General features: G+C 43.2%; 1 protein-coding gene across 1 annotated transcript in view; it reads right to left on the bottom strand.

Annotated features, from left to right (window-relative positions):
• The window catches only part of PASD1 (PAS domain containing repressor 1), a 33478-nt gene that overhangs the window by 1131 nt on the left and 14497 nt on the right, over window positions 1-17850 (bottom strand). The window contains exons 9-19 of the mRNA XM_063313714.1: window positions 13993-14099; window positions 13132-13279; window positions 12426-12507; window positions 9163-9289; window positions 8137-8246; window positions 7385-7462; window positions 6372-6530; window positions 4264-4479; window positions 2723-2928; window positions 2387-2479; window positions 186-393 (exon numbers count right to left, since the gene is read on the bottom strand). Coding sequence (XP_063169784.1) covers window positions 186-393; window positions 2387-2479; window positions 2723-2928; window positions 4264-4479; window positions 6372-6530; window positions 7385-7462; window positions 8137-8246; window positions 9163-9289; window positions 12426-12507; window positions 13132-13279; window positions 13993-14099 — 1534 coding nt within the window. The remainder of the gene's footprint in view (window positions 1-185; window positions 394-2386; window positions 2480-2722; window positions 2929-4263; window positions 4480-6371; window positions 6531-7384; window positions 7463-8136; window positions 8247-9162; window positions 9290-12425; window positions 12508-13131; window positions 13280-13992; window positions 14100-17850) is intronic.

Here is a 17850-nt window from a genome sequence, read left to right as displayed (position 1 = left end):
TGGAAACTGCCTTCTACTGCCACCTCCTTGGATCATATAGCTCAATATTATTTCCAAAGGGATTGCAATGCTCCATGTTTTAGGTTTTGTCCAGCTGTAGCCAACCTAGAACTTTTCATGTGAACTCCATCTTTTTCCCCCATCAGTGGCCTCTATCAGTTGCCACATCCTGCAAAATGTATTACCTGAACGTAAAGGTGATGCTGTTGAAGTGGCTGTGGTTGCCACTGGTGGAGGGTGCTGGCTGGGTGGCTTTGCTGGGCTGTCACACTCGGGTGTGGAATCATCCCAGAGGGGGTGAATCCAGGAGATGGGGCAGCGGCCCGGATGGCTGCACATGTGACGGGTTGCATCTGTATTGCTGAAGGCAGACTTTGCTGTTCTTGAGCAAAACTTCCAAGGGAAAAAACATGTCAAGCTTTTTGAAGAATCAGAAATCAAGTATCTCATGTCCCATCAAAACGAGATCGCTGGATTGTGGATAGGCTGAGAAATGTCCTTTTAAATGGAAGATGCTCCAACAGGAAATAAAACAGGACAATCCCTTAGATCTACAGCACTCTTCCTTATATCATATGCAAGAAAGGATGTTGGGCTGAATCAAAAGAGATCTGCGATCAACACTGAAAGATTTTTTTTCTCATTTAAGGTACTGTTGTTGTTTTTTTAAGAAAGGGCTTTTTAAAAGTATTCAAAGGGGTGAGGAAGGTGAGCGGGGAGCAGAATTTTAAGAATGACTGCAACTGCCCAGAGTCCCCCTTTCTTGGGGGAGATGGGCGGTAATAGAAATTTGAAGAAAATGAATGAATGAATGAATAAATAAACAAACAAACAAACAAACAAACAAATAAATGTTTAAATTGGATTTTGTTTTTGGACCTCCAAGGGTTGGGGGACCCACAAATAATCATATTCTAACTTGGTGCAGTTGTGGATTCCTGAACTAAGCAGAAGGGTTTGATAAAATAATCTCTAAGATCCCCTCCAACCATTACTATCTATGATTCAATGATTGAGTTGGGCCTCATCAAACCATTAGCATCTTCAAGTTTTTTAATGCCTGTGTCCTCTCACCTTGCCAAACTAGAACTCCTTAAACCATTACAGCTTAGTGCAATGCTGAACAGTTATTCTATTACTCAGTTTCCTGTTCAAGAACATAAAAAGGTGGAGAGATAAAAAGATTAGCTGATAAGAATGAATGGCGACCTTTTCTCGATTATATAAGGACAATGCAAAAAATAACATTATGTATATAGGATTTAGTAACTAAACACTTAATCAAATAGAAATAGGAGTGACATAGATTGAAAATAGAGACGAAGTTAAGATAACATAACTATTGATCTAAAATCACAGTTTAGATAGTCGGAAACCACTTTTTAATAAGTTTTGTTGTTTTTCTCTCTTTTTGTCCTCTTTTCTTCTTTTCTCTTTGTTCATTGTTATATGTATTTGTATGTATGTATTATGTCGATTGTCCTGTTTATGGGTTACATTGTTTATGTTGTTCTGTTTTCTAATAAAGCTTGAAAAATTAAAAATTAAAAAAGAATTAAAAAAGATTAGCTGACAGAAGTGAAGGCAACGTTCCTTAGTTGTTGTTGTTTTAATCTGTTCAGTTGTGTCCAATTCGCAGAGTCTGCCTGGACAAATCCCTGCAGTTTTCTTGGCAAGGTTTTTCAGAAGGGGTTTGCCATTGCCTCCTTCCTGGGGCTGAGAGGGAGGGACTGGCCCAAGGTCACCCAGCTGGCTTTGTGCTCAAGGCGGGACTAGAGCTCCCGGTCTCCCGGTTTCTAGCCTGGTGCCTTCACCACCACACCAAACTGGCTCTCTGAAGTTCTATCATTAGCCAAAGTGAAATGGCCTCCTGAATCAGCAGGTGCTTAGGGGCATGGTCTCCTGAGCAGCTGAAAGACAGAAGGTCATGCACAGCAAATGTGTTCCCATCCAATACAAAATGAAACTCAGCTGCCAGTCTGGATTTATTCCACTCCCCTAGAGCGAAGATTACCTGGCTCTCTCTTTGCTTCTAAATTTGTGTTAAAAGGAGATCTGAGATGTCGGAAGGCTAAAAATGGTCATTCCATGATAGGCTAGCCAAGGCTGTGATACATCCATCCCGTGACCCCATAGAACAAGCATGTGAGATATTCCTCCAAGGACATCACTAACTTGTCATTGTCACAGCATTTCCTGGGAGGGCAGAAGTACGCTCCCAAGAAAACAGCAAGTCGGCTAGGTCAGAATTGATGATCAGCCATCTACCTTTGTGTCTGGAAAACCCTACAGTATTCAGGTCTGGCTTCACAATGTCTTCCGTTACATTCAAGGAAATTCTACAGAATTCACTCAGTAGAGTAATGATGGTAGGATGGTGGCTTACTTGGTCTGTTGCCTACTCGTGTTGCTTTGGGGGTTCTGATTGCTCCCGTTCCCGCTGGACATCAATGGCTGCACGGGTTGATCTAACAACATCCTGTGGGAGAAAAACAGCAAGCCCAACACTCAGCTGTGAGGCAAATAGACCACTGATGCTGGTGTGATTTCATGCAAGTACCACCCATTTTGCCCCAGACCACAGTGCTTAACTGAAGTCCAACAGATCAGAGAAGGCGCCACTTTGAGCACTGTGATCTTCACTTCTGGGAGAGTGAACTGAGGACATTTTGCCACCGAACTAGACACTTCCTCATTCCTCATGGTCTCTCTGCATCCATACCTTAAACTTCGATCTTCGTTGTAATCAGGTGGCAGTGGCCTATCGCTCAGTTCAGGTTGCATTGGAGGGGGCACAGCGATAGGGTGTGTTTGAGAAAAAACCATGGGGTTGTTATAGACAGGCAGTGAAATGCTCATCTGCACAGGCATGCACACCGGCTGGACCTGGCTTCCTCTCACAACATGCTTTCGCTGTGGTGGCTGCCCCTGAAATAAAAATAAAAATGTCTGAAACCCTGAGCAGGAGTCTTGCAGGCTGCAGAAAAAAAATTGATTCAGAACCCACAGATGCAATGCAATAAACTTCTGAAGTCACAGGCAGGTTCTGGCTGAAAGTTAGGGAGATGCTTCTTCATAGGAAGAGTTCAGCATTAGACTCAACAACCAAGGGAGTTGATGGGCTTCCATTCAGTGGATTATTTTCAAGCAGAGCTTGGACAGCCACCTGTCAGTAAAGGTAAAGGTAAAGGTTTCCCTCGACGTAAAGTCCAGCCGTGTCCGACTCTAGGGGGCGGTGCTCATCTCCGTTTCTAAGCCTTGGAGCCGGCGTTGTCCGTAAGGACCCGTCCGTGGTCATGTGGCCGGCATGACGACACGGAACGCCGTTACCTTCCCGCCGAAGCGGTACCTATTGATCTACTCACATTTGCATGTTTTCGAACTGCTAGGTGAGCAGGAGCTGGGACGAGCAACGGGAGCTCACCCCGCCGCGCGCTTTCGAACCACCGACCTTCCGATCGGCAGCTCAGCGGTTTAACCCGCAGCACCACCGCGTCCCTTTGCCACCTGTCAAGGATGCTTTAATTTTGATTCCTACACTGAGGAAAGGGCTGGACTGACAGCCTCAAAGTATCCTTCAGCTCAGTGCTGATGTTGAGTTGTTGATGTGAACTAAAAGCCAGATTAGGATGCAGCACACCAAACAGACGGCAAGCAGGCAGCAGAGTGAAATTAGAAATCTAATGATATTTGTATCTATCGTTACATTTATGCTAGTCTAAGACTGTAATAAAGATAGATGATATAGAGAGATAGAGATAGATCTATATAACTTAAATAAGCAGATCTTCCCTGGGTGTACATGTCCATTCTCAAAGACAAAGAACAAGGCAACTGGCTGAATTGGCCCAAAAGGTGGTAATTCCAGATCTACAGTCCCACCACCAATAAGGCCCTGTAGCCTTCTGTGGTCTGCAATGAAGGAACAGCAAGCAGAGCCATGGAAGCAGAACTAAAATTTCCAAGTGTCCACAGTGAAGACATGACCCCAGCTGATTCCACCAATTAATTTTAATTTCGTTTTCTAATTCATATTTTAAAGTTTCCCCTTAGCAAGTTATCTCTCCTCAATAGGAAATGATCAGGACTATATCTTACCTGGGTTTTGAATAATTTCTGATCATTGATTGTAATCACGATTTGAGTTGACTGTCCATGTGGGTTTATATAGGAGAAATTAATCCTGTGATTATAGATTGCATGACGGGGTGGGGGAAGCACATAGGACTACACTACTCATAATAATGTGAAAACTGGAATTACCTGGGTTGATGTGACGCAAGATTCCCTGAGGAAGGATGGCTGGGAGGCCAAGGGAGTGCCACCAAACTGCTTTGATCCCATGATGCTTTGCTGCTGTTGGGACTTCTTGGAAGCAGCTGGCCTGCTCCCTAAGGCTGCTCCTGTTTGTTGCCTTCTTGGGCTCTGTTGGGGCTGCACAGCGCTGAAGACCACAGGCATAGACTGCTGCATGAGCATCTATTAGAAAAGAGAGAATGGTGGAAGGGGAGGTGGTCACTAGAAAGCATCAGCCAGAGAAGACATTTTTATATGAACTTAACTATGCAAACTGGAACTGAATTCACACATCAACATTCTTGCTTTTCAGCATTCTGCAAAAGGTTCCCAGTGAGGAAATGTGTAGGCAAACATGCATTCCATTAAGGAAAAGCAACTTGCAGAGAGTGTCCTTACCAGGAAAGGCATAGAAAAACACACAGATAGGGAGACATATGCACAACGCACCTCAGTTTTAGTGCTGGGAGATTTTTGTGTAGATTTGCATGAAAGAGGTCTGATTTCAAGTTCAGGTTGGAACAACCAGGATCTGGTCGTTCCAACTGGAACTTGAAATCAGACCTCTTTCCTGCAAATCTGCCCACTTCTAATCAGCACATGGGTCTTGGGAATGCATCAAAAGATTTCCTTGAGAGAAAGGAGGTTGCTTGGGAATTTAAAGAACATAAACACAAAAGGCCTCTGCGAGCTTGGTGCAAGGAAATTCCCCCAGTCTCTAAGAATGGAAAGAACAGACAATTCGGAATCTCCGTAACCACATGGAACGATGACCAGAATATCCACTAGATGTCAGCCAGACTTTGGCAATGATAGATTAAATGCGCCAAAATTAAAACTGAACCTTTACAGAAGAGGCATTGTTCTATTTCCCAGCAAAACCTATACACTGTTATTTTTTTTTAAATGGCCAGAACTTTTAGGTAGAAAACAGCCTCATTGTTTTAAGAAATGTTCTTCTCTTTGCTAAGCCAGGTACATGCGAATTCCCTCCATTATCTGAAGGTATGAAGCATAGCCATGGTCATGGCTGAGATTTATGTCAGAATCTGGCACAATGGGCAATGCCTCTCCAGGATTTCCTATAGAGAGTTTTCTCAGACCTCTCTGCAGATCCTGAAGACTGAATCTTGAACCTTCTGTGGGAGAAGATTATGATTTTACCACTCAGTTGAAACCAAACTATCTAAGAAATGCTCTATCTTCAACAGCAATTCAGAATTTCAAGCACCTGGAGAAGCTGGTATCTTTTCAGAGTAGAACAAGCTGCCCAGAGTCTTTTGGGAGTGGGAGGAAGAGGAGGAGGAGGAAGGGGGGAGGAAGAAGACAATGATGACATATGAAAAGAATAGAGGAGCGGGGGGGGGGAGGACGACAATGACATGGGAAAATAAATATAAAAAAAATATAGGGAGAAGAAGGAGAAAGAGGAGGAGGAGGAGGAGAAACTGCAATAATTATTATCAGGAAAGGATCTTTACATTTGCCTCCCTCCTGACCTCTAGAGCCTTATGAATGTGTGTGGGTTTGGAAAACCTTTGTAAACCATTAGCTTGGTTTCTCCTTTGCACCAGTTGCTGAAATGACCCAGGTATTCCCTTCCAAGGGAGACAGAATTAAAAAGGTGGGAATATTTGCACTGGAAACAAAAATGGGTTAACCTCTCCCTCTCCACAGGCACACAGCCACCTGAGTCTGGATTCTCTCTCCCAGTAAGTACTTGCCAAAATATGAAGAGGCAGGCAGCTTCTTTCACCTTCTGAACACCAGTTTAAGAAATAATGAGAGAGAGAAGGATTTGGAGAAAGCAGCTTATTCTAACAGGACAGGTAAAGGCGCCTTGGAATCAACCTCAACTCCAGAGGATGACCCTCATGCGGTTTTCTTGGTAGTAATTTGCCTCTGCCGTCTTTGGATCACCCAGTTCCTTAAACTTCTCAGTTTAGCCAACAGCCTTGCCATTCCCAGGGCATGGATCACCCAAGTCATAAGCAGGGCAGACCTTCCCTGAGCTTCTGGGGCCGACCAAGGTCAACCAGGGAGCGCCCCCTGCTAAGGCAGCCGAACCACAATACCTGCAAATTGGAGTCTTGCACAAACTGCAGCTGCTCCTTGATGATGTGCAGCTCCTCCTGCTGGGTCTTGATGTCCGCTTGCAATATGCGTGTCCGCTCTTCCAGCTGCTCCTTCAGCTGATGCATCATCCCCATTTGTGTTGGGAAATGGTACACGGGCTGCAAGCACAAGACCAACATGCACCACGTTTTGTGAAAACAGCTGCTAGGACCACCCTAGGTACGTGTGCTGACTATTCCAGGCACCAGTATGAATATCACTCCTCGTTATTGCTTTGTTTACAATCACCGCATCTCGTTTTGCCTTTAATCCCTCCCTGACCCCCTTTTATTTTTTTCTCCACAACTGCTGAGCCTAATGTTCTTTTTCCGCCCTCCCAGTATCCGAAGAAATGGACTGAGTCATCTTTACAGTGCCATGAGACTTGTTCTTGGCTTTGCTGGAAAGGTCTAACCTAATACTTTCCCACTGAAAACTATGACATTATGGCTTCTTTCCCTCGCTTCTGATTTGAGGCCGTTTCCCACCGCACACGATGTCGCATCTCCCATGCCTCATTGCTAACCATTAAAGTTCTAAAGCGGGAGCAGGAATCTTGGCTCCATGCTGACCTACCCCATATTGAGTACAATTAGTTACGACAGGTAGTCCTCGACTTACGACCACAGTAGTGACCAGAAAATTTGTTGTCAAGCAGTACAGTCATTAAGCAAGGCATCACATGACCGCACCTGATTTTACGAATTTTTTTGTGGTGGTCATTAAGTGAATCGCACAGTTCCCCATTGATTTTGCTTGTCGGAAGCCTGCTGGGAAAGTCACAAATGATGACCATAAGTGTGAGGACTGCTCATAAGTCACTTTTTTCAGTGCCGTCGTAACTTTGAATGGTCACTAAACAAATGGTCATAAGTCGAGGACTACCTGTATTCAGATTAGCGGTTAGGTAGTATCTTTGCATTCCTTGGCTACAAGGCATATATAACATTGGTTGGTGTTATGAACAATGTACCATAACTGCTTGTTGTGCAGGAACAGTGGGCTGCGTCATGTGGTACTGCACAAGATGCTCGGGGGGAGTTATAATGCCCTGTTAAAAAGAAAAAGGGAAAAAAGGACATCATCATCCATCCAGTGCAGGAATGAATTTGACTGCTTCTTTCTGCAGATACTTCTATGCTCCAGATCTTCATTGTTCAAGACAATCTCAAAGCAGGGACAATACTTATTGAGAGGTCTTGGGATGGTCTGACATCCTTAGCTCTCAACTGCTCAACTGCTTGTTTGGGAGCGGTGTTTCTCAACCTCGGTAGAAGGCGTTTCTCCTTGGTAGAATTACGAAGGAGGCAAACCCACCGCCACCAACCTTGGCAGGGCAAGCTACTGGATACAAACAGAGAGCCAACCCCAGTCCCTTCAAGCACTGATGATGTTGCCTAGTTGGGTAACGAAACTTGCTGGCTTGGGAATTCTGCGAGTTGAAATCCAACCTCTGAAAGTGGCCAAGGTTGAGAAACACTGTTTTAGGGAGAAGCAGGCCAGGAAACTTTCACTATTCAGCTGCCAGTGAGTCACAGTTTGCCCTGCCTGCTTTGCAGGTGACTGCTTCCTTGGGGGCATTCACGGGAAGAGAACCCAGCAACGTGTTCAAAGCATCTGACCTTCCTGCTCATCCAATTAAGCGGTTCTTTCTCCTCTCACCTACTGGGGTTGATTCACCGTTCCCATGCAAAGAATTTTCTCTGGAAGGATGCCCTTCCTTACCTGTGTGCTGCTGCTGGAGGCGAGCTGTAAGGGGACCTTGTCTGGCTGCCCCAAGGACAAGGGTTGCCGAGTAGGGGTGCTGGCCTCGGTGTGCCGCATGGATGACGTGGCTGCAGAAAACAAACATTTGGGAAGAAGTCAAGGAGATGTAGTAACGTGGCTATTTCCAGGTGCCCACTGTAACACAACCACACGCTCACTTTTGAGCGAAGCAGGATAAAAGGGTGTCCAGTCCCTGAGACACTCTCAGTGTATGATGCGTGTGTATATCATTCCCGAAATCAGGGCTTGTGTGTCCACAGTGCTAAAATGTAGCCCACAAATCCTCTTGTATAAAGCTGTGCATGGAGGATGGATGACCCAGCTATGCTGCATCTCATAAGGCGTTAAGTGAAAAAGAAAACTGCACGTGATTTTATTATTATGGGTTTTTTTTTTGCCATCCTAGGGATGAGGAGCGCCACAATCTAGTATGTCTGGATTCAACCCATGAGTTCCTTGCGTGGTATCCTACTGGAATAGGACATTTGCAGAATAACACGTTGGGGAGGTTTCTTGTTGTAAGATTAGGGTTTCCCTTGACATTAAGTCCAGTCATGTCCGACTCTAGGGGGTGGTGCTCATCTCCATTTCACAGCCGAAGAGCCGGCGTTTGTCCAAAGACACTTCCGTGGTCGTGTGGCCGGCATGACTAAACGGAACGCCGTTACCTGCCCACCGAAGCGGTGCCTATTAATCGACTCACATTTGCATGTTTTTGAACTGCTAGGTTGGCAGGAGCTGGGACTAGCAACGGGAGCTCACCCCATCACGCGGATTCGGACTGCCGACCTTCCGATCAGCAAGCTCAGCAGCTCAGCGGTTTAACCCGCAGCACCACCGCGTCCCACTGTTGTAAGATTACCAAGGGGCAAAGACTAGAAAGCTTGAGAGCCAAAGATCTCCGACACTATTCCTGAACATTCATCAACCACATTAAACTCCCCCTTGGTTCCACAGCAGTTGAGCGTCGGATGTGACCCCTACATGCAGAGTCGGAGAGCGCTGTGCGAGAAGATCGGCGGGAGCTGTGAGAAGACACGGACACCCCTTCACGGCTGACTTCTTGGTTGGTGGTCACGCATTGCCGGGCATCGATGTAACTCCCTTGACTCTGGAAAAGAGCAAGGTTGACGTCACATTCTTAGGAAAGGAAAACCAACTCAAACATTCAAAAAATAAACACACAGCAATAGCAGAAGCATTTTTCTTCCAAAGGGTGACTTCCGGGGGACAAAGGTTCTGAGAATCCTATATCAGGGCTTTCCAGTTTAAGCCATCTTGCACAGCTTTCTGTTGATCAAATTTGACTTTTCTGCTGGCAGTAAGCTATTTTCAGAAGAGATTGTCCCATACAGTACCTATGCAGTAGACTTTAGCTCAATGTTTCTCAACCTTGGCAACTTTAAGATGTGTGGACTTCAACTCCCAGAATTCCCCAGCCCACATGCTTTAGCCAGAGAAGGATCATTCTCCTAGATCTCTTCTATATGGTTCTTTATGAAGGTGGCCAACTGGAGTGAGGCTTACAATAGAATGCAGATGGTATCTGTTTCTTAAACCCTTGACCAAGTGGAAGTCAACAAGCCATGGTCATCTACTGAAAACCTTCTCACAATCCCAGCCTACATTTGTTCAATTCTGGCACAGAGTGGGGTAGGCAACCTTTTGCCACCTAGCTGTTCTAGAACTTAAGCTCTATGTATCCTAGCCATCATGAACCAAAGTCAACAATGGTGGGTAATGCTGCTAGGCAGAGAATTACCAAAGGATCTTGATAGTACCGGAGGTTGCTCATCTCTGACATTAAAAAATGTGCACTGAAACAATAGTTTTATACTTCAAAGCTTTCTGATTTAATGTAAGAAAAGCTAGCCTTCAGCTGGAGTCAACCAATGATTTCCCTGCCCCAATATCCTACTGGTATAAGACACTTGCAAAATAGTGGGGGGGGGTTTGTGGGGGGCCACACATATCAGGAGATTTATTCCCTAGGACCACCAACCATTTTTGACACTTAGTGGTTTACTTCCCTCGATTCCTCTTAACTAAACAATCTGCAGCCTCTTCTTTGATAATTCCGCTAGGATCTACCTGCATCTTCCTTCCCGAACCTTGAAAGTTCCAGCTGTGTTTGACTGCAATTCCCAGAAAATCCAGCAGCCCATGATTCTAGGCCAACATACTGCAAAAGTCCCAGGTGGAGAAAGACTGGTGTATGTTATACAAGTGATGTGTAATCACAGGTAAAGAACAACAATACTCCCAGCCAAATAGTGGTTTCCCCGTTGATTAACAAGATCAGAACTTTAGGAACAAGAACTGAAATAAAAGGACACAGTACAGTTGCTCCATTATGGCAAAAGACAGAGGCAGAGGCAAGAGGACGCATTTGTCAGCCTCCAAGTAACAAAAGCTTTTAACATAACGTGTTCACCCATCACCTCTGCAGACTGGCAACAGTTTCTTACACCTAAATAGAAGCATGTTTTTCTAATTAGGCCTCCTCTGCTCAATTTCTCCTGACATCTCAGAGCCTTTCAATAATAAATACCGAGTAAATAAATAAATCTGATCAAGTGATCAGCCAGAGGAACGGGTCCCAGTAGCCACCACGTAGACAGGGGAGAAGCATAGGAGAAATAGAAATAGGTCATTTTAAGAGTTCTGTTTACCTCTTGACAAATTCAACAGCTAAATGGCGATGGGGGTCATAATGGGAAGCTACTTTCTAGCTAAGAACAGACTCAGAAACAAATCCACTCACATCTGTCTGGCAAGCTCTTCTCAGTGTGTACCCATGCTAAGAAAAAAAAATGCCATACCTCCAAAGGGCAAAATATTAAATGTTATCTATATGGAAGAACATGTTTAAGGAAAACGGGTGGAAGGTAAGAGAATAAACAATATTCAACACAGGTCCTCCCATGTCGAGCCAATGTGGATGTACAGGGTGAATCCTTTTGGTTTAGCCAAAAGAGACCCCCTTTGGATCCTTCTAGGGTTATACACATGAGCAGTAAGAGTTGAATCACACTCACCTGCAACTGGACATATGAATCACTGACCAAGGTACTGTTGGCAATGATCTTAAAATGGCATCAATATCCAGAGTTGTAACAGACTGGGGTGGCCAACAAGCCTCATAAATAATAAAATAAAATAAAATAAAATAAAATAAAATAAAATAAAATAAAATAAAATAAAATAAACAGACAAACTTTCTGGAATCCAGTGGCCAGAAATAATCCAACCTTCAATGAGTTGCAAAACATCTTTGCTTTGGAAAGCTCGTCTATCACGCGATGGCTTCCTTTAAACTTTCTTCACAAGGGGGGGGGGCGAAAATAGAACGCTTGGATTTCACACTCAAGGTTTACAGATCAGTTAAATAAAGCTCCCTTTGAATGTTGGCCTCTCATTATTGAAACGCTGGCATTAACTACGTTGACCCAATTAATTGAGCAGGCACAACAATGCCAAATTGATTATTTTAAAAGGCGATGGAAAATGCGATTATGGACACAATCTGCCATGCTCAGGAACCTAGCCTTGTTTCAGGGAAAAAACAGATCAATAAAGTATTTCTTTATTTTCCATCTTGGCTTCATGGCAGTTGGCGAATCAGCACAAAAGCTATAGGCAATGCATATTAGATGCTAGCCATAACTCAGCAACAGGAAAAATGCTTAGTAGGTAGAAGAGTTCAACAGCCCAGCACATCTGGAAAGTGACAAGCAGTAGAAAGCTGAGACTCTTGGCTCAATTCCTAGAACTTCACATCCTAAAGAGAAAGACATTGCAAATTTCCTGCATCTTTCCCATTGGTCATCAAACATCTGGAAGCCTGTTGTAATTGTAGAGTTCTCTGCAGGCCTTTGCTCATCCACTAAAAGGCAACTTTTTCCAACTGGGAGATCCCAAGGGCTGGTCAACTGCAATGCTGGCTGTGGATGATCGGTATTGTAAGAGCTGAAAGGCATGGCAAATAGATCTGGCAGGATAAATCTAGGGCAACCACCTGTTCCACTTTATCAGAGAAGAAGCTGATAAAGGTAGGCATTATAAGAAAAGTCTCTTTTGTGCATTTCAGAAGCCTCAAGACAGATATATTTGAAGGTTGAAACAAATACAAGAAACCAGAAAGAAAATTTCATATTTCCTTCTTTCTCCAAAACGTCAGTTTCCCGTTGCCACAAATACCTTGAACAGCCAAAAACCTCTTACTGGATTTTCTTGGAATAAAATACCTTCAAGGATGAAGACGCCAGTTCAATAGATGATTCTTCAAGGCCAAGGTCCCTTCTCCTTTCAGCTCGAACCTCAGCATAGCTAAAAATTTTTTAAAAATGGTAAAGATGAAAGAGTTATTAAAGCAACATAATGCATCAATCAATCAGTCAATCAAATCTTTATTATGGTCATAGACCAACATAAGGAGGGTGGGGTACAGTCATTAAAAGCATAGAGGGGGCTAGCTGGGGAATTCTGGGAGTTGAAGTCCAGAGATCTTCAAGTGGCCAAGGCTGAGAAACACTGCTTTAATTTGTGAGAAAAATAAAGGAAAACAGCAAAGAGTTCCCCCTATTTTGTTCCCCCTGGCACATTCCCAAGGAACTTCTGAGCATCGTAAAAATGAAGGGGGGTGGGTGGGCTGCACCAGGCTTACTGATTCCTGGTTTAAAATATCAGTAATGGTATATGACTTCCCATTCTCTTTGGCTTTCCCAGAAATCACTAGGGAGAGTAAAAAAAAAAGTGGGGGGGAATATAGCAATGCAGGCAGTTAATGCTGCTTTCAGCCTTCTGCCTCAGTTGCCCCCAACAGAAAAATGCAGTGCTGTTTTTCCTCCCCGACAGCCCCATTTTAACCACGATCATTTGATAGGACTGAGCCCTCCAGCAGGCTAATACACACGTTTGAGTGTTTGCTTTGAAAATCGTTTGCGTTCTTACCTGACAACCATGTGACTGCAGACAATGAACTCGGGCTTGGAGTTCCACTGATGGTAGGTGATGTAATAACGGGTCTGTAACCAGATCCACTGCTGGCCTTTGGTCAAGAATCTGTAGTAGCAAGACTTGCCCTTCCCGAACTGCATCACTGTGCATTAACAAGAACAACCACCACAATCCCTCTGTTAACCCCTGCTTGGCACACTGGTTTGTGTTCTTCTTCCTGGCATTGACCTGTTCTCTGGGTGGGCATTCAAGGGCCATTACAGGCACAGGAGAAATGCCACTAAGAAGAGTGGCTCCTGGAGCAGATGATCAAGGGGGCAGCCTGGTCATTGTGTGGTTGGACAGGAAGATGGGGTGAAGACAATGAGAGAAATGAGAACAAAAGGATATTGGCAGAGAGCTAGATACCTCTTCATCTGGTTAGTGGGAACATCTAGCATGCTCTTTGGTAGGTTATATAAGCCAGGTACTGTCAAGAGTTAGGGTTAGTTTATGGCAAAGACCTGTAATTTTTGTTTGTTCTACCTTACAGCAGAAGACTTCTACAGGGATATTACCAGGTGGATCAATTACATCTAGGCTTTGACTTCATGAGCAACTAAGTCCAAGCCAAAGAGAATCATGGCTTACTCTTGGCTTCTTTTTCCTTCCCACTTGTTTTGTTTTGGGGGGGGGAATAATGGCAGAAGAAATGGAGAAAACAAATCAGGCACTGGCTACACAAATCGTTATTTGCTCATCTGCAAGAAGACTCTAGTTTGTACAACCAAATCATGGTTAAGATAAACCCTCACTTACTATTATGTGTCAGCGTACTCCAGATACCTCTTGTGAGCAAGGAACAAAAATACTTACGGTGTTCATGGCACCTAGCAAGAAGCTCTAAGTCATCAGCATGGTAGTAGTCATAACCTGATGTGCCCAGAACCTCAAAAGGCAAATAGCCAATTATAGGTGGAGCTCTAGGAGAAAAGAAAAGAAAAAGCTATGATTTTACAGCTTAGGGCTATGTTGTCTAGAGAATATATTTTTCAGTAGGTAAAAAATACCCCCAAATGAATGTGTAATTATAAATTTTCATGAGGATGGGTGAAGGAACTTGGGATGTTTGGCCTGAAGAAGATGATGGAAGGAAGACAAGATCAGGGTTCAGATACATAAAAGGGTGCCATGGAGAAGATGCTCAGATGCTTCACTGCTACAACATCAAGGATCAGATACAATGAATATAAGTTGCAGCTATCTCATTTTTGTTTCAATGCCAGGAAAAATTTCCAGATAGTTAAGATTTGTACAACAGTGGCAGCCTTGACCTACAGAGACTGTGGGTTCTCCATCACTGGAGGTCTTTAGGAAGAGGTTGGAGAGCCACCCCTTGATAATGGTTGAATTGGTTTTCCTGCAGGTTGCAGAGTGTTGGGCTAGATGAGGATCCTCCTGGTCCCATCCAACTCCACAATTTTATAATTCTATGAAGGTTTGAGGGTTGGCTGTTGTTTGTTTTTCATGCCAGCAGTATGTGAGAGCATCTTGGGATACCATCTACAACTAATTTGAATGTCTGCAGCCTCCTCTTATATTCAGGACTAATTAAATGCAGCTTCATTACTTGAATGTAGTAACCAAAGCATAAAATATATAAAAATAGACTCAATTCATCATGATTTTTATTAAATAATTTTGACCAAAGCACTGACTCGATATGAGGAAGTGTTGTTAAACAGTTTATTCAGTCTTTGCATTTGCATTTAGGTAATAAAAATTAAGGAAGTGAATCATCTGGTACCAAAGCTTGAGAGTTTTATAGCTTGACAGGCATGTTGGATGTCTACATATGTAATAAATCAAAGACCATGCAATTAAAATAGCAAAGACACTCAGGGCTTTGCCTAAAACACCATAAATCCAAACATTACTTCCTTCGAATTTCTGTATACACAGAGCAATCAAATTTCTATATTTATGAGCAGAGAGCCTTGAAATGGTATGGGCAAGGCCAGGGGTTTAATTGTGGTAAAAAAAAAAATGCAGCTTCAGTGCCCTCCCTGGCCCTCTGTGCCTTCCTGATGACAAGCAACCCCCCAAACAACACAGAATGTTACAACCATTGTACAGAATTTGGAAAAAGAAGAGCAAGAACAATATTTATGATGCCTAACACAACAAGCAATGGTGGGATCCAGCTCTCTTTGGCACCAAGCTTTTAGGTTTGCTTCTGAAAGCTGCAAAAATTAGTTGATTAACTCCAGGATGCGGGAAGTCAAAATGTAGCAAAACACAACCCAACATGCTAAGCAGAGCTGCCATGAAATCAGCAGGAGAACAATGCTTCCTACACAAAGAATTTTCATCTGCTGATTTCCGCAAATCCAGCTGTGTTCAGAACAGAAGATCAGATTGTGTTGGTTCCTTACTCCCTACTCTCAAGTGAGCTAACCCATCAAAAGATGGCACATACACTTCGTGTGAAAACTGAGATTATCATTAAGCAAAGGTGGCTATTATCAAGAAATTATCTTCAAACAGTGCCAGCCATTGTGGACAAACAACTACAATAAACATTGCATAATTGCCCTGATTACACATAAGAACAGGCCAGCATATCTGCATAGTAAATAGAAAGACATCTGCTTCCTCATAATACATATTATATTTAGTTCTGCCCTGGGGCCTGCCTTAATTTCTTGACTCAACAGCAAGCCCTGTTTTGCTCAAAGAGGTCTTCTCCTGCTACGCGAGCAGAGGGGACAGACCTGAACATGCTTAAGGCAGGATTAAATGTGCAGGAGAAATTTCCTTCTAAATAAAGCTGCCCAGAATTGGGATGTGCTTCTTGCTAACCACTTTAGAAGGGATTATAATCGTAAATTATAATTTTTGCGCACTTTTGAGCAAATATTTATGCAGTTTTGGGGACAAATATTTGGGTAAGATAGACTTGAGTACATACTAAGAAAAAGTTAATGGTCTTAAAATTATACCACTCGTAAGGACAAGCTGGAGACGTGGCATAATGAAAAGAACATCCACCATCTGTTCTCTTCTTTTCTAAGTTTCTCAGTTTGTTTTTTCATAGCAAGCAAGCATTACAAGCCAAATGACCTTCTAAAGGAGAGGTAGGAATGGCAGTGCCAACAGGCACCAGCAGGCCCCTGGGTGTCCACCAACTTCCCAAATCTTCATGACTGGAGTGGCAAAGTCCTCTTATTGCATTCCTTCAGGGACAAAGTGCCCCAAGTGGTATAAACGGTACAATTTAATTTGTACAATCATAGATTGGAGGCAATAAATAGAATTAACTTGGGGCACAGATAGAAATGCACTCTGCAAAAGTGACTTTTTTAAAAGTATGCTTTATTTTGATAATACCTCACAGCTTTGTTTATGACATTTTTGACCTTAATTAATAAGAAAATGGTTGTTAAAATCTCCCTTCAAAATCTGATCGCCTTGGCTTGCCAAAGCCAAATTTTTGTCATGCAGGAAAAAGATCCTATTGCTAAAACATTTCTGCAAAATATGGTATAGAGATTGACACAGGAATGGTTTCATAATTGGCTGTACTGTTGAAAAGAAAGAGAGCTTTAAGCAGCAAGAAGGAAAAAAAAAAAGATACTGCTTTTGAATAATGAGAAGGCAGGATAGCTGTGCAACCTGAAAAATATTTAGCTATCCACCCCTTTCATCTTATTCATTGTTCAGGATATTTGTAACTTCCTGTACTTCTGGGAATTAAAAGTTCTTGGTAGGGTTTCTAAATAGGAAAGCAATGACTCAGCACTGTCTGAAATACATCCATTAAAGTGAAGGAATAACTAGGATGGAATTGCAGTGTCACCTTGTGTTATTTATTTATTTGTTTGTTTATTTAATTTTTATCCCGCCTTTATTGTTTTTATAAATAACTCAAGGTGGCGAACATACCTAAGACTCCTTCCTCCTCCTATTTTCCCCACAACAACAACCCTGTGAGGTGAGTTGGGCTGAGAGAGACTGGAAATAAAATTGCATAGAGACAGAGAAGACAAAAAGAGAAAGGAGAAAATACATACATAGGCACATCCTATCCAGTCTAACTGCAAAGGACCAGAATTAATGGCTAGTCTATCCCAAATAAACCAGGAATCAGGAGAAAGGCATAAATCCTGGCTCCTAATCTTGGCTTGGCAGAGAAGCAACAGAGTAAGGACCCAATTCAGGTATAAACAAACTGTCTGTGTTGGGCTTAATTTAGAGATGCACCAGTGGTCGAAAGGAATACAGTTCTGGGAAGGGTGCATCCATACGGCAATTTGAGACATCTGAATCATTTCTGAGAGAAACCATCTGGAGGGTGGATGGTCCATCTAGTGCTTCTGGCTCTGCAGAATTGCAAACGTGGTTTTCCTCCTGTGACTAGGCCAGTGTTTCTGAACCTTAGCAACTTCAAGATGTGTGGACTTCAGCTCCCAGATGCTGGCTGGGGAATTCTGGAAGATGAAGTCCAGACATCTTTAAGGTTGCTAAGGTTGAGAAACACTGGACTAGACAATGCTGGGGAAGTTGATGGGCTCAGCAATGCCAAGGAGCGTAGGCGGACAATTAACTGCCCAAAGTCATTGGGACTTGGGTGGCATATAAATTTAGATGATGATGATGATGATGATGCAAACAGAGCCTATTAGAACAAGTGGGAATCTCTTCCAACTTCCCGGAAAAGCTTAGTCAGTTAGA

The sequence above is a fragment of the Candoia aspera genome, chromosome 12 (genome assembly GCF_035149785.1).
Source record: "Candoia aspera isolate rCanAsp1 chromosome 12, rCanAsp1.hap2, whole genome shotgun sequence".
Classification (NCBI taxonomy): domain Eukaryota; kingdom Metazoa; phylum Chordata; class Lepidosauria; order Squamata; family Boidae; genus Candoia; species Candoia aspera.
The sequence above is the reverse complement of the archived record's forward strand: the minus strand, read 5'-3'. Positions and strand labels throughout refer to the sequence as shown.